General features: G+C 45.7%; 1 protein-coding gene across 1 annotated transcript in view; it reads right to left on the bottom strand.

The window, feature by feature from the left end:
- Nucleotides 1-27,776, bottom strand: part of LOC144768685 (uncharacterized) — a 9,047,330-nt gene that overhangs the window by 3,638,726 nt on the left and 5,380,828 nt on the right. The window contains exon 32 of the mRNA XM_078652515.1: nucleotides 1,148-1,189. Within this exon, the coding sequence (XP_078508641.1) occupies nucleotides 1,148-1,189 (42 nt within the window). The remainder of the gene's footprint in view (nucleotides 1-1,147; nucleotides 1,190-27,776) is intronic.

The following is a 27,776-nucleotide window of genomic DNA, read 5'->3' as shown; positions in this document are numbered from 1 at the left end:
GGGAGCAGGGTCAAGACTGATTTGCATATGGCTAGGTCCAGACTGGAATGGCATGGTGAGCAAAAGAACAATGGATTTAACCCAGATCTCTTGACTGGGGGTAAGTGTTTGACAATGTTCAGCATTCTGTCCATCATCTTTTTGTGTTGCTATAATCACCCTGAGTGGGAAGGGTAGTCCCTGACATGGACCACGTGCTCATAATGGGCTATTCCCCTAAAACTGGCCCCAATATGCTTGTTTCCAGTCCAGGGAGGACCTGACCTGGCAGTTCGGGCTAGATTGTTCCTGTAGGGAGCAGGTTTAAGACTGATTTGGGCATAGCTTGGTCCAAACTGGGGGGGTATGGTAAGCAAAAACGCAATGGATTTAACACAGATCTGCGATGGAATGAATATTTGACAATGCTCAGCATTCTGTCCATCATCTTTTTTTTGTGAATTTTCAATCATCATGTTTGTTTGGTCTCACTGAGAGAAGCAGGGAAGGGCCCACGTTATAATTGCGTTCTCATGTAATTATTGATTGTAATCTCTCTAACACCCCGTTGATGGAACTCTTAGCTTAATTTGCGAAAGTACCTAAAATGGTTCAAAGAACTACTGCCCTTTCACGGCTGAAGGTATCTGATGCATAACCATACCGTGGAGGAGAGGTCACCTTGGAGTGAAAGACGGATAGCATGATAGTTTACGCTACATTACTGTCAACCGCGGCTTAAACTCGGGCCATTTGGGTATCCCTGAGATATTACTTGTGTGATAGAGCTGACAACTAACAGGAATGTGTCATGACCTCTTCCTAATCCTATTATTTTTTACATTTAAACATCAAGCAATACTTTTACGAGTTTAACACAGGTTTGTATTGTTTTTACATATATTAGTGACTGACACAGTGTACTATGACTTGCAAGACTTTGACGGTGCGATGCCTTAAGTCGTAGACAGCTAAGTATCTTAGATCACAACTCGGTCTGTAAACCTCATTATTCTACTGCCCTAATATGGCATTCTGTTTCTTGTTATATGAAATATAAAAAATATAATAAACAAAAAAAAAACATATATTTGTAAATGTAAAATGGTATCATTAGTTTACCTTCTAAAGGACATAAAACATATAAGATTGCCATCAGATTTCTTACCTTGGCAGATAGGTAGAAGACGGGTTTGCTGTTGGTCCAAATCTGACAAAAAAGGGAACATTATACAATCTATGTACATTTCCGAACAGGAGAGAAAAGACTTGCACTTAACTGCTTAGGTGACTGTTGTCAGCAGGCAGAATCTGAGGCATAGTTGAACATGGGAAAATATTGCACTGCTCTGGTATACTGTCTACTGCATGATGACATAGAGCACCGTTTTAGACAAAAAGCACCACACATGGTTTATTTGAACCTGAATATTACACAACAGGGCACCACAGCTGCGCAGTGTTGCATTAAAATGCAGAGAGCAGAGAACAATAAGGGCATATGGACCTCAGTAGAACTGCAAATATGAGGTGCCAAACAGCCCAAAATTCAGCTACCTCATATACCTCATATAATTTTCAATGGTTCACATGACAAATAGATTGGTTTATGTATGAAAAATATTGGTTGTGCTTTTCTGAGCACTGCACTGGTTAACACATGCCTTGGTTTACATTCACTATACTGGTTGATATACTTGAAAGTTGGATTGAGTAATTTGTATACTATGTAATGCGTAGGGAAGCTGCTGATACACTGATCAAGCACATTGACTTGCGTGACAAAGCATTCAGTTTTAGGTGCCCGGTTTATGTTCCCAATATACTGATTTAATATAACAGCACGCTGCTGTGTCTCTTTAGTGCATTGGTGTATGCACAGTAAAAAAAAAGTTACTGCAGGAAGCTGGATCTTTATGTAGCATACCAAAACGGGGTACACTATTTAGAAAATCCAGACAGCCCTTATTGGTTTATAGGGCTTAATTGAATAACCCCTAATGCTCTCTTTTGCGGTAGTGTGGGTAAGCAGGTTAGGTTTATTAGAGGATATTCATTAATTTTTTGCACATATAGTCAATAAATGAGGGGTATACTCAAGAAGAAACTCAAGACCAATTTAGAAAAATAACAGGTATGTTTGTATTTATTTAAACATTAAGAACTTTGTTATTGATAAGTACTTTGCTGTATATCAATTTTTGCAGGTAAGTAAAAATGTAAAGAAAAATGTCCCACAGCGGATCGACTAGCAAGCACCTCAGATTTCCAAAGTCCCTTGAAGTATTACATATAGTTGTGCTGTCAACCTCCAGGACCTGCTGTGGTTCGGTCCCACTGCAATCCCAGACAGAAGATTTCAAAAAAGAATGGAGGCAGCACCAAGTTCAAAGTCAATCAACGGAACCAAAGTTTGTTCAAAAATTATTTTTTCTTTTTATTTTCTTATTCTCAAAGTGCACAAGACAGCCAACGCGGTTCGCTCCCCAACCACGGGAGCTTCGTCAGGGCAATTGTAATGGGCGATTAGTCTTTCAGTAGTGCAGTCAAGTTGAGTAAAGAGAATCTGGCCAATGTAATGGAACAGATACTAGTATAAGTATTCCAAGACGGGAATAAAGATATCACGAAGTATGGAGGGCCGTAGGGTAGTTCACACAGATTTCATAAACGGATTGTCCCAAAGGGTATGTATTAATATCCTAGGTACACTAGACGTAAAGCGACGTATGTGCAGTCCTTGATAAGCTGCCGATACATGTGCTACGAGAATATGTTCAGCACAAACGGCCCGCGGCGGATTCTCTCGAACCTAATGTAACCCAAATGTGTTTTTGCCTGGCAATGCTTTCCTATGGAGAAAGAAACGTATACTGCATACAGGTATTTGAAAACAAATCTCAGGGGTCCTCTTTAACCCCTTGCGTGCTCGTGATGGAACCATTCCGTCACGAGCCACGGTGGGGCTGTGCTGGTGACGGAATGGTTCCATCACGGCCCGCGCAGCGCGTTCTATTGAGCGGGCGGGGCCGTGACGGAACCATTCCGTCACAAGCACAGCGCCACCGCGGCTCGTGACGGAGTGGTTCCGTCACGAGCATGGCGGCGCTGCGCCCCCCTCCCCCCTAGCGCCGCGGCGGAATTACCGCCGCGGCCAAGGGGTTAAGAACTTAAGGTGTTAGGGGCCGAGATCCAAAGCATCACCAGAAGTTTGAGTTTACGTGCCCTGCAGTGTCTGGGTGTAGAAGTGCTGGACGAGTTGTTAGCCTTGTGTGTTACACCGTAGCAAAAAAAAGGGGGTAACTTAGGAGCAGGCTGCAAAAGGGGACTTAGGGACAAGTCTGGGAGCTTCCAATGGGGGGCTAGGTTCGTGAGGGCCCTGGGAGCAGGGGAGCACCATTGGCTGTCATGGACCCGTGCCAGGGAACTCGGGTGTAGAAGGTGTTGGCCCGCTGGTGCCCAATGTGTCAAAGGCACTCACAGTTCTTGGTTAGACCTGCAAAGGGAGACAAAACTGGACAGCTGGACCACTCTCTGTGCTGGCATTGGCAATGCAGATGTCCTTCGTCAGCTACTCAGTCTTTGAGGCATTGGAGTCCACATTGCACTCAAATAAGCTTTGGTTGCTGCAAGGGTTCTGGTACACCGGGTATTGGTGCAGGGTGGCTCAGGTTGGTCCTGGCATCTTCTCACTTGGTGGAGAGTCGGATCTGACCTCTTGGAGCATGGTGACTTCCTCCTGGGTGGCTGCCTTGGTGGTTGGCAGAATGATGTAGGAGGCTGGCTCAGTATACGATGTATGCATATTGGTGATATACTCTGCACTGAGACCAGGCAACTTTTAGTGATAGTGTAAGAGGTCCCTGATACCCAAATCTCTCAAGAGGTAGCTGTGGAGAGCAGCTAAGGCGTATCCAGGAGGGTGTAAAGAGGGTGTATTTACCTCACAAGTAAGTCAGTAAGAGTAACACTGAAACAAACCACACCAGTATTGTAAAAATAAGTACTATTTCTTACAACACCAGTCACTAAATACTTTCGTATATTCCTGTAGGAATCTGGCTCAGTATATACTATACCAAAGTAGGGTATAGTGTGCACAAAGACCAGGGGATCCCCAGAGGTATAGCAGAGGTGAAATTACATAATCACAAACAGCTCTCCTTGTGGTAGTGTGGTCAAGCAGTTAATCAGGAGGGTGTGTTCATGGGGGGTGTGGCTAGCCAGCCAAGATGGCGGATGCACTCTAATGAGGCTTCATCTCACGGCCAGTAAATCTGTAAATTATCCTGCGCATAGCAGTGCCATCGAGACGCCAAAACCAACTCAGTGGGATTAGAACGTCAGTGTGTGTGGACGTGGCCAGTTTGAAGGCGCTGAGAGCCATCTCGGTTGAGAAATGACCATCCGAGCAGTGATGGCACCATAGGGCCGGGCTGGAGGCCAAGTGACGCGGTGAGACGTGTGATTGCCAGGGCTGCAGCTAAACAGTGCCGCCCAAACGAGAGGTACGGCAGCCTGTCAATGAACGGAACGGCTTGAGGGCACTGTGAGGTGAGTTGGGACCGGCCCTGGGCGCTGTGGGGGGTGAAACAACATTTGCCCAGTCATGCGTTGATGCATGGGACCAAGATGGAGCGGAGCATCCGGGCAGTGGAGAGAGCCCGGGTGGGACCACGCTCGGCCGCAGAGGCTACTGAGGGAAAATAACCGCCTGGAGTCCAGTGGCAGGCAATGTAAGCAGCGGAGCGGTGCGGCCCACCCCCCGGTCCTAGAGGTGCGTTGTGGCCCATTGCCACCCATGGTGGCGGAATGCGAGACATATGGCGGGGCACCCCGCCTGGCGCCGATCGGGTGCTGAGGCGGTGCGGGGGGCTGTGAAACTGCTCAGAAGACTGCCCTTCATCGAAAGTCATTGTCATATAGAACCGGTATGAGCTGAAGCTGCGTGAGCTGCGACCCCGGAGGCCACCACTGACAGAGCACATAAAGCATCCATAGCCCAAGAAATGGTGAACTTGCAGGGCGGGCGTAGCTCCAGATGGTGAAATAGGCCCGGGCCCCGCTGCGCACCGCACAAGAGAGAACACTTGCAGTGGATTGAGGTGTGAGGTGCAGGTACCTGCGGTGGTGTTTGGATGGAGGGTACATCGTCACTACCTGAGCACGGAGGTATATAGTGGCTGACTGCTCGCTGCCCATTGAGGCAACTTAGGGGCCCCTCACCTGACCTTGGTGCTTGGAAGATGTGAGTTGAGATAGTGGGAAGATCCGCAACCTAGCTGCAGGACCACATTTTGCTGGGGCCCAGGGGGGGGGCAGAAGAGAAGCAAGCACAGAGCAGAAGGAGGCCAGAAGAGACATCAAGCGTGCCTGCATAGGTGAGCATGGTGGGAGCATACAGCGCCCAGGAAATGGCATTGGGATCAATGGCACTGCCATATAGTATGAGAATTCTGGCAGGTCATAGCTCCTGTGCCTGACCTGCACAAAACCTAACCACGAAAGTAGGACACAACGTTGACCGAAGAATGTAAACAACCCTAGACATGCTTACAAACATCTGGAGAAGCACGACACGGACACGGGTGAGCTCATACAGAGACTGCGCTAGCAGTGCAAGTGAAAGGGTTGGAATGCAAAAGTGAGGGAGCAGCGTCTGTGGTGTAGTCAAGGAGCTACAAGAAACCAAGTCAGACCAGACCAGCGCAGAGGACGCCCAGACCCATCAAGCAAGTTGAGTTTGACTCAGCGCACAAGCAGCAGTTCCAGGCCTGATGCACGACTGCCTGTTAAGTCACATGAGTGGAGCCTCCCTGAGGGGCTTACAAGTACTGGGAACACAGTGAACTATCCCATCTCCAAATACAACAGTCATAGCACCCTAACAGGATGGGCAGACAGCGCACAGGCAAGGGCGCAGTGTCTACGCGACCGATGTTGGGCCCAACTCAGTCTGACCAAAAATCTGAAGCATCAGGGACCTCCAGAACTTCCAGTTCGCAATCAAAAATAGGCTCTGTACTCCAGGCAGTGACACCAATCAGCAAAGCACTGACACAGACCTGTACATCTTTCGAAGGCCGAATAGACAAGATTACGTCAGTCTTTACGCTCCTACATGCTGATCACAGAAAACTGACAGGGAGGGTCAATGAGCTAGAGACGGAAGTAAAAGACATCGCACCAGTGGCCAAAGAAATGACCACGGAAGTATGCAACCTCACATCCAGACTCCACTCCCCGGAGCACAGAATGGACAATGCAGAAGGCCGGTCTCGCAGGAATAATGTGCGTGTGGTGGAACTGCCGGAGAGCACAGAGGGCAGAGATGCTGTAGCATACACCAAAGCCTGGTTACAGTACTTGAAGCAAACAGGCACAGGCACAGGCTCTGCTTTCTTCGCAGTGAAGAGAGCACATAGGGTGCCATTGAACCGCGTGCCGCCATGTGCTGATACTCAACTTTTCCTGTTCAGTCTCATGAATTTTAAGGACAAAGACAGTACTCCGGGACGCCAGAAAAATGGAAATGATAAAAGTGGACAACTCACAAGTTCTCTTCTTCCCAGACTACAACTTCGGGGTGCAGCGACAGTGAAATGCCTCCCTCACTGTCAAAAGATGAATGCGGGATCTGAACCTAAAATCCTCCCTCATATTCCCGACCCGGCTGCGGGTAGTCACAAAGCGTACCACACATTTCTTCAGCAAAGCGGAAGACGCGTGGGACTGGCTCGAAACCAAAGGACATCACACCTCGCCGAGCCAGAGGCACAGCAACGTGGAATCGCATGCAGGCACTCAAAGGAGTCACTCCACTAGACGTAGGATGCGAACAGCGGAACTACAATGCACTCCAAAGCTGCCCCCGACCGAGAGGAGGCATTGCAAGAGAGAAGAGACACACTGCAAGCGGTGGCGGACTTAAGAATAAAGCAGAATAGCAGAGTGGCCGATGCCTCCTCTGAACAGTCGCTGAGCGAGGACAGCTCGCAGGCTGTGTGGCCAGCCCACGAAGACTCGCAGTCACTCCCAGTTGTAACACCTCAGAATGCGGATGACTTAATGTAGCAGATAAATATAGCCCGTGAACACGTAAGTATGCGATTGTAGAAATACTCACATGTGGGATACATACATTCCTCACATGCACCACACACGTAGCATTCTAATGCACTGTTTAGAGTACAATGCATGTGTGGGCCAGGCTGACCCACCCACGCATTGTACTCTAAACAGTGCACATTCCCCAAGCTGCAGACCACTGGCGAATGGCAGAAGAAATAGTACAGCGCACACATTTATACGCGGAAGGCATGCTCAAGTTCACATATCCGGTTTACTGCAAGTTTTAACCCACCCCACCTCCTAGTTGGATCGAAAAGGCAAACGTAGCCATGAGTTGCCGTATGGCGCTGTTAACAGTTTGGGCCAACACACGTTGTCCCTCTGCTCTATTCCAGTTGAACCTCATAAGGTTTTCTCCCACAAACCTTGTTCTGGTCAGTACACCCATGCAACTATGGATACATCTCGCAATCAAAAGATATTCGACACATCGGAACCTCACCCCTAATACAAAAAGCCACTCACGAGGCGCACTGCCCTATATGTCACATGCCACCTACAAACATAATCACCTGGAATGTTAGGGAGATCCACACGCCAGCCCGCAGGTATGAAATATATGCCTACCTTAAGCGGCACGCCACTCACGTGGCACTCCTTCAAGATACCCACGTCTCACAGCCTGAAAGTCGCAGATTGCAACAGAGATGGAAGCACAAGTTACTTACCTTCGGTAACGATATATCTGTAAGAAACAGTAGTTAGTGTTAGATTCCTTACCTTAGAATATCCCCAGGCGTCAGGCTGGATCCGGAAAGTTTTCGTCAGCAGTACCCTTGGGCGTCGGTAGGTGTCATCTGCGGCTCCTCGTCCGTCGTGGTGATTGCCGGGATGACGTCATCGGAGTACTTAGACGCCGCCCTCGGGCGCTGACGTCAGTTTCGTACATAGCTTTCCGCACCGGGAACGCAGAGCCATGATAGAAACCGACACTGGTGCCATGAAACTAGGGCCCTGAAAGGGATGTCCTTAACCCTAGATATCAGTTCGCAGAATGGGGAGGATGGGTGAGGCGGTAAGGAATCTAACACTAACTACTGTTTCTTACAGATATATCGTTACCGAAGGTAAGTAACTTGTGCATCTGAAAGAAACAGGTTAGTGTTAGATTCCTTACCATAGAATAGATACCCCAGCAATACCAACCCTGGTGGTGGGTCTGCGAACCAATATCACACCATCAATACATCTGACGATAAAGGAGGTGAGGCAATACGCAAAAAACGTGAAGTCTTCTGGATTTTTTCTCTTAATACATTCCGTGAGGGGTTAAACAGCGAAATTCCATGGGAAAATGCGATTTTTTAGATACATAGCGATGGAAGAACATCGCGATAAGGGGACCCATAAATATATGTTCCCTTGAAGTTTGCTAAAAATCGGTTTTGGAGATGTGAGAGCAAAATATCCCTTTCTTCTGCTGTATCGACCCCCATTAATTATTTTTTACATTGGCGAGTAGCGCTTAAATGTATTTTCTGCATAGAAGCACATGACTGATTATAAATAGTTAATTTTAGCCGAAGTAATAGCAATAGCCTGTTACATCTTGCCCATGTAACCACAGAGGAGTCTTTCCTCGAGTTTCATTAATCCTAGCCACGTCAGGACTAGCTTAATGACTCTTCCAGGTGCAAACATAAATACGCGCGAAATCGGCCTAATCTTCATTCATCAAAGAACCACGTCCGAGTTAGACGTTCGCCTCCACGCGGCTTCCATCCAAGAAATCTCAGGTATGCATTCTGCAGACGCCGGTCATTTTAAATCACGCGCTCCGACTTAGAAGTCATGCGCTCTGACTCAAGCTCGGAAATACGCTCTGCTTTTGAACTATATGTGTGCTGATCGCATCGTTATTTTGTCATCCGGCAGGAATCCACCTAGCTGTTTTTATCGACACCACCTGACTAAATCCTCATCACGCCATACCGCGGAGTTTTAAAGAGCCGGCATCATAGGTACGAAATATATAAATACTACCTAGAGACATAGAGAGGGCATCTGTAACGATAGGCGCACATTGAGTATAATAGTAACCAGGCATTTGGTCTATTTATTTAGGCTTGGGATCGCGTATGGCCATCTATTGTGTATCGAGCACCAGACAGCGATTTATTTCAAAATAAATACGTCCGTGAGTTCACGAAAAGTCCGGTAAGAATTTACCAGGGTTTTTAAAGATAATCTATCGCCTCCATTCAAAATAATTCACTGAATTCACGCATTTCACTTTTTGCATTTTAGATAACGCTGGTATCCTAGGGCTCTAGAAGTAAATATAAAATAATAAAGTGTGGAGGCGACGCAATCTACAAGCTCTATTGCGGGTAAGGGGCTGACCTAGGAGTACATATTCTTCTGGGAGCTCGGATTGTTTGTCTTGAACGGTATATTTTGCATTTATTATTCAGGCAGTCCGCTTTCCTGGGCAATAAAGACCAAAGTATCTACATAACTGAAGTATCCGAATACCCGTTTTTGACATAAGAACCGCAGATTTACCAGATTAGGTTAGTTATGTTCTTTCTAATTAAAATGATCTTTTAGGAATTATATTAATCAGTGCGAGCCGTGCAATCCGTCAATAGTAAATGCTTTCTGTCTTTATTAACAAAAATTACAGAATCACTGTTAATCAGAAACGTCAATTCCGGTTTTAAGAATTACATGGATCCCCACAGCGTCGAAATTCTTACCATTGTGTTTAGTCCATTTTTGCTTTAGGTAAGTGAAATTAAATACGTGAACATTTAATACTGTAATTCCCTAAAAAACTACAATGATTATATCAGTATAAATAGAGACATGAGAGGCCTTTTTCTATAAACATAATAACCATCCTTATCACTTATAGAACAGAGATCCCCTGGTGTTCGGGTCTACTAGGATTCAAAATAGTATTGAAGAGTAGTACTGCTATAAACTATGAAGTACTGGACCATGAGAGTTGGTCTTGTCCACCTCACTCAATTCTCTTTTTCATCTGTCCTTATCGCATCAAATCTATAGCCTCAACCTTATTGATCACGTAAAAGATGTATGTATTCAGATAAAAATGTTAATTATTAATAAAAGATCAATCTCTTATTTGTAACTGAATAATTTAGTTTCAGACCAGCATGTTCCACAAATAAGTATTTGTTATACAATGTTTAACAATGTTTATCAAATATTAGTGAATGTAATAGTTGAATCATGTATCATTCATGTCTTGCGCCATCAAAAGATTTCAGTCACAAGTTAAATAGAAGAAAGCTACAATAGAGGTTATGTCATGTTATTTATGCTTTGCCATTCTTTTAGACTATCAGCTGCGCTTAGATTATCTTAGGACCTTTTTTGTTTGAACAGTTTTTCCTAGTTTAAATAGAATATATTGTGTATATAGGTTGTTTTTAATATTACATCCACGTTTAGATAATACGGTAATGACTGATTATAAACTATATATTGATTTATGCTTTTATTTTCAGAAAGTTGTAAACTGTCTTGAGAAAGGCGCTGGTCGCCGAAACGCGTCGACACACAACTTACTCCTTCATGTCCAAGAATTTTTATGTTATAATTGATGTATGTTTACTTTCTACGGAAGGTATATTTTTAGTTATTGATTTATGATACATGTATTTTTTATGTGATTGTAATAAACTTTTGTAACTAGCTGGAAACTGTTCTCTCTCAGTGTTGGTCCTTTTAATATTGTTTCAGTATTTTAGAATGACCGCCTAGGTAGTTTGTTCCATTGATTTATTCCCTGACCTAGGGGTTGATTGGCATTTGTTCTCACAGGGAACCCTTGTTGTTTACAAGTATTGTACCCACAGCTTGTCTGTGTAGGGTTGGCTGACCTCACTGTATATATTGTATTGCTATCTTAACCTCTATTGATGTTGGTAGCTTGGTGCAGTACCTTCTATAGATACATTTCTCCACTTTATCTGTATCTTCTATCTAGAACCTTTACTAATCATTTAATCTTTCTAGTTAATAGAGATTAACAATATAATTAAATCACGAGATGGCACAAATTCAAACCTTTGGCTTCTCTGATGCAGAATTTGCATTATTGATAGGCACATCGAATACCGTCACCAATACAATAAACTCCTCCTCTAACACCCAGAGAGGTCAAGATGATTACAACAAATTATTCGACCTGAAAAAGAAATTAAGACGAATGGAAGCCCATGGAGAATTTATGCTAGCCTATCTTAAATCGGGCATAATTCCCATGGGCTTGCGAGTAAGAAATATCCCAGGTTTATTTGTACATCACCGGAGCTTTATAGAAAAATGGAGCATGATCGCGAGTCGATGCTCGCGAGACTTAATGATGCTCATAGTAGAGACTGCCAAAGAACTAGCATCAGACATCAAAAAAGAAATAGAAACTTTGGAAGAAGCCATTAAACAACTAGGTAATCTAGAAGAGACCATGAAAAAATTAGAAGATCTTAATAAAGAAGTGGAATCGTTTGTAAGTTATTTAGAGAAGCGTAAAAATGACAAACTCACAAAAGAGAAAAGATTTTATTCAATAGAACTAGCCTATCCATATCTTAGACCTGATTTTTATAAACAGAATCACTATATGGATACCAATAGAAATCAACAAGAGAGGGTCAATAATTTTTCTGCCTCATCTGAATCAGGTGGAGAAGGAGAAGATGCCTTCTATGAGTCAGATAGTAATTACAATTCTGCTCAAGCCAAACGTAATCAAAATCAGACTCCTTTTTTAGGCAACCGCGGTGGTCACCGCGGTCGATCCAGAGTGAGGTTCCAAACACAAAACAGAGGAGGGTACAAACCCCAGCACCATTATCAACAGGAACCCCAGCATCATTATCAACAGGATCCCCAGAACCATTACCAACAGCAGGAACCTCAGTTTGTCAGAGAGACAAGAAACAGACAATACTGGAAAGCGGGAATGTAATTCCCATATTTAACCTTTCTAGCACCCCTCTAAATGAATCTAGTGTTAGCCTTTTATCGAAAGGACTGTCATTTGTACCTCATTGCAGCACCAACGTCTTTGAACTATATAGCGATATAATATCTTTCTTTCGGAAAATCCGATTAAAAAAGTACTTTCAAAATGAATCATTTGATTCATTACCAGTAGAACCTGTCACTCTTAGACTCCCATCTACATTTAGCCCATCCCTTGATCAGATTGGACCAGAGGTAGCGGCATTTGAATTAGTTGTCCTCAAAAAATTGGAAAAAACTATTCGTTTTATCCCAAAACCAATTTATAATATGGATAAATTGGAACATGCTGCCCTTCATGAACTTGCCTCTGACACATCTATCACAATCAAGAGCTGCGATAAGGGAGGGGGCATAGCAGTACTTGATTCCAAAGTTTATGAGCTTAATATGCTTAAAATGTTGGAAGACCAAACATTCTACCGACCAGAAAGGCATAATCCAATCAATAAAATAACCAAAGATATTCGCTTGATAACTACCCAGGCCTTAGAAAATGGCGAAATAAATGCTAAAGAGTTTGACTACTTAAATACTAATGCAGGTAAGACTGCCTGCATTTATGGTCAACCCAAGATCCATAAAGATGAAAAAAATCCTCCTTACAGACCGATCGTGTCAACGATAGGCACACCCACTGAGGGACTCTCTAAATATGTAGACACCTTTTTATGTCCGTTCATACCTAATGTTCCATCTTACATCAAAGATACTGGGGCTATGATTAACAAAGTGGAGAGTATCAGTTTCAACCCGTCCAGAGACCTGCTTGTCACTCTAGACATTGAGTCTCTCTACAGTAACATTCCTATTAGAGAGGCTTTGTTAGCAGTAGAATGGTTCATTGACCTCTACTCTGTACCCTGTCCAAAGTCCTTTTTGCTGCAATGCCTCCGTATGGTGCTTACGGAGAACATATTTGAATTCAGACAAAAACTTTACCGACAAACTAAAGGAGTCAGCATGGGGGCTTCGGTGGCACCCTCTGTAGCAAATATATATATGGCTGAATTTGAGGCTCGACATATTCAGAAGAAGTAGCGCCCTTCTACGAGTCGGTCTCCCATTGGTCCAGATACATAGACGACATCTTTTTTGTCTGGACCGATGGGAGATTAGCTTTCGATGACTTCCTGGCATGGCTTAATGCATGCGATCCTAATCTCAAATTTACTTCCCACATTAGTTCTGAGAGGTTGGAATTTTTGGATATTTGGATTTTTCATGAGGAAGGAAAACTGAAAGTAGATCTTTTTGTAAAACCGACGGCCAGGAACACTCTCCTGCATTTTCGAAGTTTCCATCCCAGGAATCAGAGACAAAGCATCCCATTCTCCCAATTTCTGAGAGTGAGGAGGAATTGTACTAATCTCCAAGATTTTGACATACAGGCGGCAGAGATGAAAAGGAAATTTTTAAACCGTGGCTATCCACATAGATTAGTGCGAGATTCGTACAAAAGAGCCCGGTATTATGACAGAGACTGTTTGTTAAGAACTAAACCAAAAACAGAAGCCAACAAACTAGTTTGTATCACTCGTCATTCCACAGTAAATGCAAAAGTGAAACAAGTCATTAACTCCTCATGGCACATCTTGAATAGTAATGGAGCAACTAAATTAGAAAAACCTCTGTTTGCCCACAGGCGCAATAAAAACATTAAAGATTACATCGTCCATTCAAGAATGAAAAGTCTTAGAGATTCTCAGCATTTAGCAAGAAATCTCTCACAGGAGACAACCCTGTAAAAGGCACGTTCCCTTGCTCAAGTTGTAAATCCTGCGCAAATATCCATGAAGGAGTTACCTTCACTCACAATGGATACACAACTAGTGCTAAAGGGATGTTCAATTGCAGAACTTCAAACGTCATATACTTTTTGGAATGCCCATGCCCGTTGGGGTATGTGGGCGAAACATCTCGTGCAATTCAGACACAACTGACCGAACATCGTTCAGCGGTGAGAACCAAAAAAATAACTGCACCAATTGTGAAGCATTTCCTAGACCATGGCCATGGTCCCAATGATTTCACTTGGCGCATACTAGAAAAAATCAATACATCTGACGATAAAGGAGGTGAGGCAATACGCAAAAAACGTGAAGTCTTCTGGATTTTTTCTCTTAATACATTCCGTGAGGGGTTAAACAGCGAAATTCCATGGGAAAATGCGATTTTTTAGATACATAGCGATGGAAGAACATCGCGATAAGGGGACCCATAAATATATGTTCCCTTGAAGTTTGCTAAAAATCGGTTTTGGAGATGTGAGAGCAAAATATCCCTTTCTTCTGCTGTATCGACCCCCATTAATTATTTTTTACATTGGCGAGTAGCGCTTAAATGTATTTTCTGCATAGAAGCACATGACTGATTATAAATAGTTAATTTTAGCCGAAGTAATAGCAATAGCCTGTTACATCTTGCCCATGTAACCACAGAGGAGTCTTTCCTCGAGTTTCATTAATCCTAGCCACGTCAGGACTAGCTTAATGACTCTTCCAGGTGCAAACATAAATACGCGCGAAATCGGCCTAATCTTCATTCATCAAAGAACCACGTCCGAGTTAGACGTTCGCCTCCACGCGGCTTCCATCCAAGAAATCTCAGGTATGCATTCTGCAGACGCCGGTCATTTTAAATCACGCGCTCCGACTTAGAAGTCATGCGCTCTGACTCAAGCTCGGAAATACGCTCTGCTTTTGAACTATATGTGTGCTGATCGCATCGTTATTTTGTCATCCGGCAGGAATCCACCTAGCTGTTTTTATCGACATCACCTGACTAAATCCTCATCACGCCATACCGCAGAGTTTTAAAGAGCCGGCATCATAGGTACGAAATATATAAATACTACCTAGAGACATAGAGAGGGCATCTGTAACGATAGGCGCACATTGAGTATAATAGTAACCAGGCATTTGTTCTATTTATTTAGGCTTGGGATCGCGTATGGCCATCTATTGTGTATCGAGCACCAGACAGCGATTTATTTCAAAATAAATACGTCCGTGAGTTCACGAAAAGTCCGGTAAGAATTTACCAGGGTTTTTAAAGATAATCTATCGCCTCCATTCAAAATAATTCACTGAATTCACGCATTTCACTTTTTGCATTTTAGATAACGCTGGTATCCTAGGGCTCTAAAAGTAAATATAAAATAATAAAGTGTGGAGGCGACGCAATCTACAAGCTCTATTGCGGGTAAGGGGCTGACCTAGGAGTACATATTCTTCTGGGAGCTCGGATTGTTTGTCTTGAACGGTATATTTTGCATTTATTATTCAGGCAGTCCGCTTTCCTGGGCAATAAAGACCAAAGTATCTACATAACTGAAGTATCCGAATACCCGTTTTTGACATAAGAACCGCAGATTTACCAGATTAGGTTAGTTATGTTCTTTCTAATTAAAATGATCTTTTAGGAATTATATTAATCAGTGCGAGCCGTGCAATCCGTCAATAGTAAATGCTTTCTGTCTTTATTAACAAAAATTACAGAATCACTGTTAATCAGAAACGTCAATTCCGGTTTTAAGAATTACATGGATCCCCACAGCGCCGAAATCCTTACCATTGTGTTTAGTCCATTTTTGCTTTAGGTAAGTGAAATTAAATACGTGAACATTTAATACTGTAATTCCCTAAAAAACTACAATGATTATATCAGTATAAATAGAGACATGAGAGGCCTTTTTCTATAAACATAATAACCATCCTTATCACTTATAGAACAGAGATCCCCTGGTGTTCGGGTCTACTAGGATTCAAAATAGTATTGAAGAGTAGTACTGCTATAAACTATGAAGTACTGGACCATGAGAGTTGGTCTTGTCCACCTCACTCAATTCTCTTTTTCATCTGTCCTTATCGCATCAAATCTATAGCCTCAACCTTATTGATCACGTAAAAGATGTATGTATTCAGATAAAAATGTTAATTATTAATAAAAGATCAATCTCTTATTTGTAACTGAATAATTTAGTTTCAGACCAGCATGTTCCACAAATAAGTATTTGTTATACAATGTTTAACAATGTTTATCAAATATTAGTGAATGTAATAGTTGAATCAAGTATCATTCATGTAAACCTTGATAAACAAAACGACCCACCGAAAGATGGTCCACTTGTGCACCGCCCATCCCTTCTTAGCGCCCACGTACCAACAAAGAGCTGGACGTCCACCCGGAACTGGCTAGTGCGGTCTAGATAGAAGGAGAGCGCACGTTTTGGGACCAGACGGTGGAGCCTCTCTTCCTCTTTCGAGGGATGCGGAGGCGGAAAGAAGGTGGGCAAGGTGATGGAGTGCCTGATATGAAAGGCTGTAACCACCTTGGGCAGGAAAGAAGGACGAGTCCTCAGAACTGTCTTGTCCCGATGGACAGAGAGGAAAGGAGGTTTAGAAGATAGAGCCTGGAGCTCACTCACTCTCCTGGCAGAGGTGATGGCAACCAGGAATGCAGTTTTAAGAGTCAGAAGACGAAGAGGACGGTTATGACGTGGCTCAAAGGGAGGGTACATCAGATAAGTTAGTGCAAGGTTCAAGTCCCACTGAGGCATCATGAAGGGAACAGGAGGAAACATGTGTGTGATGCCTTTCAAGAATCTATTTACAACAGGGGACTTGAAAAGAGAAGGCTGATCAGGAAGCCTTAAAAAGGCTGAAATGGCCGAGAGGTAGCCTTTGATAGTGCCCAGAGCAGAGCCCTGCTGGGCAAGAAAAAGAAGGAAGAGGAGCACCTCTGAAAGGGGGGCACAGAGTGGATCCACAGCCTTTGCTGTGCACCATGCCACAAACTTATTCCACCTGCAGGCGTACACCGATTTTGTGGAGCGATGCCTGGCTGCCAGAATCACATCACAGACTTCAGGAGGCAAGTCAAATGGCCTCAACTGCTGCCACTCAATCTCAATGCATGGAGGTGGAGACTGGACAGGATCGGGTGGAGAACCTTCCCCTGCTGCTGCGACAGAAAGTCCTCCAGAAGAGGCAGACGAATCGGGGATCGACTGACATGCTGAGTAGCTCGGGATACCAGGATCTTCGTGCCCGGTCCTGAGCCACAAGGATGACTTGGGCCCGGTCGCGCCTGATCTTCTTCAGCACTCTGGGCAGAAGTGGTATAGGCGGAAAGGCGTACAACAGACCAAAGCTCCACTCGCGACGAAAAGTGTCTCTGAGCGAGTGCTGCCTTGGAAATTCCAACGCGCTGAACTTATGACATTGCACGTTCTCTTCTGTGGCGAATAGATCTAACCAAGGCTCTCCCCACTGCAGAAAGAGGCCTTGTGCCACGTCCGAGTTCAGACGCCATTCGTGATCCATCATGCACCGACGGCTGAGTTTGTCCGCCCTGGCGTTCAGGGAACCAGCCAGGTGTTGAACCACCAGAGTGATGCCCTTGCGTTCCAGCCATGTCCAGAGGGGTCCTCGACCCCACCCCGCCCTGTTTGTTGCAATACCACATGGCGGTGGTGTTGTCCATGAACACCTGCACTACACTTCCCCGGACAGAGGGAAGGAATGCCTTCAGTGCAAGCCGGATCGTCCGCAGCTCCAGAAGGTTGATATGGAGCCAGGACTCCGCTGGAGACCAGAGGCCTCTGATCTCCCCCTCTCCCATGTGCCCCCCCATCCCAGAAGGGACGCATCCGTCACTACTACATGCTCCGATTGGGGTAGGGAGACGGATCTGCCGTCGACCCAATCGCGGTCCGTGAGCCACCACTGCAACTGACTCGCAGTGCCCTCCGAGATCAGGACATGGTCAGACACGTTGCCCTGATGCTGTGCCCACTGAAACTTCAGGTCCCACTGCAGAGCCCACATCCGCCACCAGGCGTGATGCACCAGTAGGATGCAGGAGGCCATCAGCCCCAGGAGCCACAGCGTCACCCTAATCGAGACCCGGTATAAAGGCTGAAAGATCGGAATCAGAACCAGAATATCCCAAACCCGCTGCTCAGTGAGGAAAAACCCGAAACTGCTCCGAGTCCAGAAATGCTCCGATAAAAAGGAGCTTCTGAGAGGGGCACAGGTGTGACTTCGGCACGTTGATGAAGAACCCCATCAGGTGCAGGAGGTCGGCCGTAGTCTGGAGGTGGGAGCGAGCCCGCCTTCAACAACCAGTCGTCGAGATAGGGGAAGACTGAAACCCTTGATCTGCGCTGATGAGCTGCAACCACCGCCATCACTTTCGTGAACACCCGAGGGGAACTGGTGAGGCCGAAGGGGAGCACGGTAAACTGAAAGTGCTCGTGGCCTACCGTGAACCGCATGTAGCGCCGGTGGGCCGGCAGGACGGGGATGTGGAAATAAGTGTCCTGCAAGTCCAACGTCACCATCCAGTCTCCAGGGTCTAGGGCAGCTAACACCTGAGCCAATGTCAGCATCTTGAACTTCTCTTTCCGGAGGAAGCCGTTGACGTTCCGGAGGTCCAAGATAGGGCGTAGGCCACCTTTGCCCTTCTTGGGAACCAGAAAGTTGTGGGAATAACAACCACACCCTACTTCTGGCCCAGGAACGCGCTCAACTGCCCCCTTGGCCAAAAGGGCCATAACGTCCTCTTGCACAAGTTGCAAGTGATCCCCCGACATGCGGTGGTATTGCGGTGGCAGGCTGGAGGGGTCGGCTCGAAGGGGAGGGGGTAGCCCCTTCGGACGATTTGCAGCACCCACCTGTCCGACGTGATGGTACGCCAGTGAAGGAGGTGATGGCGAACCCTGCCCCCCACTGGCGTCGAATGGGCCTGAAATGCCGGACTAGGAAGGCTTTGAGGCAGATGCTGCGGGGGTGGATGTGGATTGACCCTGCCATTGTCCCCCGGTACCGCCACGGCGGTAACCACGTCTGCGACTGCGTTGACACTGGTTCTGTGGCCTGTGGCTGGCTGGATGTGTGGGGGCACCCCTTCCCTGGCCACGAAAGGGGCAAAGAGCGGACGTTTGCTGGCGCTGGCCAAGGCCCAAGGACTTGGCCGTAGCCCTGGAGTCCTTGAAACGCTCTAGCGCAGTATCCGCTTTGTCGCCAAAGAGGAGACGGCCATTGTAGGGCATGACCATGAGCGTGGCCTGGACATCCCCCGAGAAGTTGGCAGACCGCAGTCAGGCGTGCGACGAATCGCCACCGTCGTGGAAATTGCTCTGCCCAGCAAGTCCACATCTAATCGAGTACCTTGTTGCATCCCGCTCCTCCGCCAGGGCTTGGGCGAGCCGTGTCCGTGCCTCCTCCGGACACTGTGGCAGCACGTCCGCAACCGTATCCCACAGAGAGTGGGTGTAACGGCCCAAAAGGCAGGCTGTGTTGACAGACCGCAGCCCAAACTCAGAGAGGAAAACAGTTTCTTCCCAAACTGATCATACCTTTTGGATTCCCGATCTGGAGGAGCGGTCGAGAATATGGTCTGGGACGTAGAGGCCTGAATTACCAGGCTCTTGTGGGTGGGGTGAATGGACAGAAAGCAGGGGTCGTCTGGAGCCGGGCGGTGGCATCGGGTCACGTTCCGATCCACAGGGAGGCCTGTAGAGGGCTTGGACCAGGTGCCCATCAGAACATCGGTGAGGGCTTTGTTAAACAACAGTAGAGGCTCCGAGGAGCTTGCCTGCAGTTTGAGCACCTCAGTGAGGAGGTTAGTCCTCACGGCCGTGACAGTGAGCTCAAGAGCCATGACCTTGGCCGCCCTGTTCAACACCACGCTATAAGTAGCCCCCTCCTCCGAAGTCACGGAGGGAGGAGAGACGAATCGAGTGTCAGGCGAAGTGTCCAGACCACGCGCCTCCCCCAGCTCATCTGCCCAGTCCTGGCTCAACTGGCACCTCAGTGCCAGAGGATCCTCAGATCCCTCCCAGTCTTCCTCGTCATCCATCTCCTGGAAACCAGGCAAAAATGATGGAGCCGGGTCGTAGGTGAATTGTTCACCCATCGGGGTCGGAGACGGCGCCGAGCGGCTGAGGAAAATTATATTTTGCCTTGTTATATGTGCCTACGTGTTCCCCATCCTATGTTATATGTGCATGATCGATATGCGTATATCCCCTTCTGATCGATTAAAGACGCAATTATGGTTGTGTCCAACTCTAGTATGCCAGAATTCAGTTCTCGTGAAAGCAACGAGTATTAGGCCTATGTTGCCATGTTTTACAGTGTGCACATTAATTCACCACATTGTCCCCGTTTCTAGGCCTCAAAGGGCCCGGACACCAGATTCAAGCTCCAGTCTCCTGAACCCACTCTGAGGAGCGATGCAGCCCCCACCTGCATCCCTGACCCTTCACTTACTTCCTGCCTCGCAGCGCGGTGCCCGGCCTGGCTCTGCCTGCCTGTCTGCCAAGAATATGTTATGCTTCCAGTTATCAGTCCAGCTTTCCTGCTCTGCATTCCTAAGCTACTGAACCGCATAAACAGTTCAGCTATAGTCTAGTCTTTCTGTCTCCATGTAAGAGAAATACTGTATTAGTATTCATAGAAGATTCATAGCACAAGCAATACATGTAGAATATATGCATGCACCAGCCTTAGTGTCAAGTAGCCTTTGCCCTGATAACTTTTAGATTCTATCAACATGTACTCCAAACACCAGATACCAGATATGCTATAGGTACATGTCGTCCTGACATCGCAGACTTTAGTCTCCTCTTCTAGTGCAGAAGTCATAGCCCCCAGTTCTCCCTGGTAACACGTCATTGCCCGTTTGCGCGCACCACTAGGTTAAAGGTCCCAGCTGCTCTCAGGTAGCCCCCTCCATGTTTCCGCCCATTCATGACATTTCTATGACGTTTCACATCACATGTCTCAGTGCACGCCCTGTACACGCCTTCTGTTTCCGCCCATGTGTTCTTATCTTACGCTTGTCACAAGTTACGCCTACTGTATGTAATGTATTTGAAATGTCTTACAATATATACACTGCACTGTTAATGAAATGGTGCAGCTGCCTTCCTTCCTATTTTATTTCAGGCTGTCCCATTCCAGTCCCTTCCCTTTTGCCTGAATAAAGCCTGTTCAACTCGGACACATCGGATCCTGCCTCTTATTTATTGAGCTATCTGTTATTGTTAATATATTCAAAAATAGTACCGGTAATTAATTATTTATTTACCACATAATGGCGCCCGAACAGGGACGAGCCCCTTCCTCACGCGCTGGTGATGCAACGCCGGTCCCCTGACCCTCTGCAGCCCTGACGGAACAATACCGTGCACGTGCAGATATTTCTGCTTCAAGTCTCCCTCAGGCCCACGGAGGAGACGGAGACTGCGGTCCGACATCCAGACGAAGCGGTGTGGAATGCGGTTCGTCCCGACCAGAGCCCAAGCCGAGAGAGCAAGGTCCGAAGTATCCGGAGGCCCACCTGTTTCCGAAGTCCGAAGTTCGTAGTCCGACGTCGTAGCAGTCCAGTCCAGTCCGAAGCCTTCCAGTTTCTGCTTCCCGGTGAGTACCGTTGCGGGGGAAGTATCTAGACAGGATCATTAGTTTGTTCCTGGTCCGTTGGGTTTGGGTACGCAGATCCAGTCCGAAGTATTCACCTAGGTGGATACGGGTCCTGACGTGTCTCTTTATGAGACCGGTATGTTCTGTACTGTTTTAGCAGTGCATCCAGTAATTCTAGTAGGTTTCGTTCTCGAGAAATTCATGTGTTCTGTTTTCAGTGTATCAGGTAGTATTCTGTTCGAACTGTTATCAATGTATTTTTATGTCGTGGTATGAGTGTTTTGTTTGCTATTCTATTACTGTGATTATTGTGTATTGTGTTCCAAGTGTATCACCGAAATGCCTCTGTTCTCGAAATTACGTCAGTTAAAGACCAGAAAAGGGTTACTCGAAGAAGCAGTTCCTGTCCCTCTTAGGGACAGTCCAGGACATTTTATGTATCACAAGCATGGCTTAGATGCCATAATATATCTAGACTTATGGGCGGACTATACTAAGGAACTAGAAGAGAAATATAGATGGCCCGTATCAGGTACATGGGATGCCGAGTGCATCATGCGAGTAGAAGAAGCATTATGGAAAAAGAAAGCCAGACAGTCCCAGAAAGATGCCATCGAGTTATGGCGCAAAGAATCTCATAAAAGAACCGAAAAAGAATTCAGAAAAACAGAATTAAGTAGGGAATCCGCAGGAAAAGCCCAAGAAAGGGAATTAATCGAAGAAGGTGAACGAGTTAGAGCAGAACAGTCAGACAGACAGAGGAATGCCCTTATCAAAGGCATGTATCCTCTTCTTGCCGAGGGCTTGCCAAAGGCAACCCCGGAAGTACCCGGTAATTTACCGCCGCCATTGGTCCCGATTAAACTACGTCATAAACCGACCGCAGCTGAAATTTTTCTTTCGTCCTATTTGGACGACACAGTCCCAGCATATGCAAATCATGTTCTGCCTGTTCCGCCTGCTCCCGTTAATAATGTAATTCCTGTCCCGCCAACTACTGTTCCCGAGGGTCAAGTTCATGTTCCAGCACCCCCGGACCAGCCCACAGTAAATGTACCCGTTATGCCAGTCCCTCTACCAGCCCGTATAGTATATACCGACGATTCTAGTTTAGGAGCCGCGGGGGGAAGTGCTCCTCGCACCCCGCCTCAACCGAAACGTCTGACGCTGCACGACGTAGCGTTACAGCGTACGCCAAAAGTGGCGACATACACAGATCTCAAGCGACTTCTTACTGATTGTATATATGATCCAGTTCCAGGCGAAGATCACAAGATCTTATACTCAGTACGTTTAAGACGGGTGGCCAGCTTTTTGATCACCCTGCCCGATATGAGGGAACATCTGAATAGAATATATCGTTTCATCCGAACAGGAGAGAATCCAGAAAGTATTCACGAAGCTATGTCACAAAGGAAAGCCGAGGTTCAACTTATGATTTTAAAGTTCCTGATTAACTGTTTAATCAGAGAGCAAGATTATCCAGATAAAGACCAAGACGAGATGAAAGTCCTAACAAGGTGGAGTGACAATATAGCCGATGGAAAACACAAGACACAAGGTTGTATAGAGAGTATGTATAAGAAAATTCGTAAGGAAATAATACGTATACACAAGGAACGAGAAGCAAAAAGAGCAACCGAGAAAGAGAGTGACTCTTCTAGTGAAGAGGTAGACAGCGAGAATACCTCCAGAATAGCGTATGTAGGTAGAACTAGACTTTCCGACCGATATTCACGCCTAGATTACAAGAAAGCTTTTCCTCCTCCTGCACCAGAACAGTGTTCTCTTGAGCAAGTATTCCAGGCCACCGATCAAATTCTGAAATCACGAATAGGTTATAGCGAGCTTAGTACCATGCATGAACAAGAACTAGCCCAATCAGCAGTACGATGGACTAGTGATTCCACCACGTTTCCAGATGAAATAGTGGCACAAACGTTTCTGAAACTGCCCCCAGCCGAGCAACGTCTGGTGGGTACATATATGATCCAGCACCTCATTACACTGTATGAGGAACAGCATTCTGATCCGGGTCCTCTACATGATGTATTGAACGAGTTACTCCAATACAGATGGAAAGGTCTAGGTACCGATTTAATTAGTGTCATTCTAGAACAGCGCCACAAATACCGAACGTTTCTGAATCCACATTTTGTTCACGTCTCACCCCCAGAAAGAAAATCATTCTACATAGACAGACAGAATCCGTTACGGGAAGTGCATCCAGTTAAGGGAGAAGACGGTAGTCTAGAACGAGTATTTGTTTACACCCCTATCACGAAAATAGAACTCTTAGAAATGAAAAAGTTAATTCCCTGTCATGATAAAGATCCAGCAGGGTTTCACCGTGAATTAAAGGACATGCTCCGTATGGGAGAATACACGTATCCTGATATCATTAAAATGTTAAAGGTCCTGTTGCCTGCGGGCATATATGAAAAACTCAAAGAAAAAGAATGGGAGGTGGGAGAGAAAAAGATAGATTGGACAGCATTAGAAGCTGAAGATAATACACGAGTACCAGGTACCGATCTTGGGGATAAAGCTAAAGCGTTGCCCGAGTTATTAATACAAGTTTTGCCAAGATTACTGGCCACGAAAAAGGAAGATTGGGATGCCATCTCAGCCTGTAAACAGAAACAAGACGAAGATACTAGTGATTTTTATTCTAGATTTGAGAAATGTTTCATTATTAATAGTGGTCTGAAAACAAGTAGTGAATCGTACCCCCATCTTTTTGTTACCAAACTAGTCGAGAATTCAAGTCCACAAGTTAAAAATCGAGTACTGAAAGTCGAAAGTACCTGGCAAGCTAATACTCCGTCACAGATGCTCCAGATGCTCCAGTACCACCAGAACAGAATCAGGGAAGAGCAGGAACACGAAAAGAGACGTATGAAAGACACAAAGATGAAAGTACTAGTTGCACAATCTGTTCCACAAGACAGTCAGAAGAGGGGTCCGAATCAAGCCAGTCATCCTGCAGCTCCTGTTAAAGGGACATGCAATTACTGTAAACAGCCAGGTCATTTTATAAACGAATGTGCAGTTCTGAAACACAACATAGCTACTGGTAAGACTAAAGAGAGACCACGTCCGTCTAGACAAGAACAAGTTTCACAGACTTCCCAGCCACCACAGAATGCACAACAGACAGTTACAGTACCGCAGCCTATCGCTGCAACACAACACGTTACACAGCAGATGTACCAATATGCACAGTCAGAGTATCCAGATTATCAGCCATATTCATGAAACAGCCTAGAGAGGGAGGTAGGCTTGCCTCTCATCGAGATTCCTGTAGATCAAGAGGGTCCCTATGTACACAGTCAAGTATTGGGGAAAGACAGAAAGTTTCTGATTGATACAGGGGCAAGTAGGACTACCATCAGTCATGACGAGGTTCCAGGGGCTCCGCTCTCAGGCTCTAGAAATGTTTCCCTTGGATTTTCAGGAAAGCCTATTGTTAATGAAATATCGAAACCAGTTACTCTAGAAGTTGGTCCATTGTCCCGAACTACAGATTTGTTACTCACGAAATCTTGTCCAGAGAATCTGTTAGGCATAAAGACTCTTAAAGAATTAGGAGCAGTCATATGCTGCTCCCCAGAAGGGGTCCGTTTGTTTCTGCGTGATTTTAAAGGTCATTATGTATTACGTGATTTTGATCCAATATTATTGAATGTACCACAGCATTTATGGGCGCAAGGTCCAACTGATGTAGGTTGTATGCATATCACACCCCATCGTGTCACTCTGAAGAAAGGTGTTGTATTACCACGAATCCGACAGTACAAATTGCCACCTGAGGCTGTAGCAGCCTTATCCAAAATTATTGACGAGCTTATTGCCCAAGGAGTGGTTGTAGAAACTGACTCCAATGTATGTAATTCTCCTATCATTCCGATTCTGAAACGTACTGATCCAAATGCACCTCCAGTTTATCGATTAGTGATTGACCTTCGAGAACTTAATAAATGTATCATACCCCAATACCCAGTGGTCCCTGATATTTCCTCACTCTTGACAGCCATTGATTCTGAAGCCACATTCTTTACAGTTATCGATCTCAAGAACGCATTCTTTAGTGTCCCCATTCATCCAGACAGCCAGTTCCTTTTCGGTTTCTGTTTAAATGGAAGAAGCTATAAATTCACACGAGCTCCTCAAGGTTTCACAGAAAGTCCTAGTATTTACAGTCAAGCACTTAAAAGACAACTAGACAATATTCACATGCCAACTGACACTGCCCTGCTCCAGTATGTCGATGATCTACTGATCACAGCCCGTTCTGAACGTGACTGCGAACGTGCGTCACTTACAGTTCTGTATTTCTTGGCCGAGATGGGGCACAAGGTGTCCCCTTCCAAATTACAATTCTGTGTCCAGCAAGTGGTATACTTAGGACACTTACTGTCCAAGAGGGGTAGGCAGTTGACACCAGACCGTATCCAGTTAATAGCACGTCTTCCACAGCCCAAGACACAGAAGGAGGTACGAGCTTTTATCTGCCTCACTTCTTACTGCAGACAATGGATTCCTCAGTACGCATTTCTAGCCAAGCCACTTATACAGTTAACGACACAGGAGGCAGCCGTATCGACTGTCCTCCCTTGGACCCAGGAACATACACTTGTTTTCAATAAGTTAAAGAAAGCTTTATGTAAAGCACCTGTTCTAGCAACACCGAACTATAGTAAGCCTTTTACACTTTTTGTTACAGAACGTTATGGTACTGCATTATCTGTTCTCACACAAGATCAAGCAGGACAATACAAGCCCTGTGCTTATTTTTCTAGCACATTAGATCCAGTAGCCCAGGCTCTGCCTGCGTGCCTCAAGTCAGTTGCAGCCACAGCTCTAGCTATCAGACAAAGTGATTCCATAGTGTTAGGACACTCCCTGACAGTACAAGTTCCGCACTCCGTGGAAGTTCTTTTAAACCGAACACAGACTCAGCACTTGACAATTGCACGTTTAACAGGTTATGAATTGACACTGTTCCAGCCACACATAGAAATCAGACGCTGCAACATTTTAAATCCAGCTACATTGTTACCGTCAGTTATTTCAAATCCTGCCACACATGACTGTGTGGAAGTTGTTAACACTATGACAAAGCCAAGACAAGACTTGACAGACATTGCATTACCTGATCCCGACCTGACACTTTATGTGGATGGTTCATGTATGAGAACAAGTACAGGAGAACTAGTAGCCGCGTATGCAGTGACTACTGAAACCGAAGTTATAGAAACACATCGTATTGACACCCTGTCTGCTCAAGCAGCAGAGCTAGTCGCTCTGACCCAAGCCTGCATACGAGCGAAGAACTTGAAAGTAAACATATACACAGATTCACGTTATGCATTCGGAGTCGTACACGACTTTGGAGTCCTCTGGCAAGAAAGAGGTTTTATGACTTCTCATGGAACCAAGATTCAGCATGGCCCCCTCATTCAAGCTCTGTTAGATGCAATACATTTACCGACAGCCATTGCCATCATGAAGTGCAAGGCACATACGAAAGTCACCGACATCATTTCCCAAGGTAACGATCTAGCAGATCAAACAGCCAAGCTCACAGCTCAGACTCCAGATATTCCAGTTAACACGACACTCACTCCAGATCAGACTACTTGTATGACAGTTAAGGATCCAACACAAGATGTAATAGATATACAGTCACATGCTACTCCCGATGAAATCAAGAAATGGTCCGAACAAGGAGGGGTCCAGACAGATCAAGGATGGTTGACGAAGGGAAAAGCCACATGGTTTCTCCCCGACTCTATGGTTCAAGTCATTATTAACACCGCACATAGTCCAGCACACTTAGGAGAAAAAGCCATGTTAGACAGTATCCAGAACATTTGGTTCAACAAGCATTTACGAGCAGCAGCCAAGCAGAAAGTGCGTACCTGCATGATATGTTGTCAGTTCAATCCAGGTAAAGGTGTCCCGGTGGAACAAGGTGGATTCCATCCTCCTGACCACCCTTTTGAAGTCCTCCAGATGGATTATATTCAGATGGAGCGATGTCGAGGTTTCAAGTATGTCCTCGTAGTCGTATGCGCTTTGTCCAGGTGGACAGAAGCATATCCAGTTCCAGATTACACAGCCGCGACCACTGCCAGGCAGTTGGTTCGTGAGTTCTTTCCCCGCTATGGATTACCTAGGGTCGTGTATTCAGATAACGGCCAGCCATTCTCATCCGAGCTCATGAAACAAGTT

This window comes from Lissotriton helveticus, chromosome 7 (assembly GCF_964261635.1).
Source record: "Lissotriton helveticus chromosome 7, aLisHel1.1, whole genome shotgun sequence".
NCBI classification, from domain to species: Eukaryota; Metazoa; Chordata; class Amphibia; order Caudata; family Salamandridae; genus Lissotriton; species Lissotriton helveticus.
This window is presented reverse-complemented; position numbering and strand designations above follow the sequence as displayed.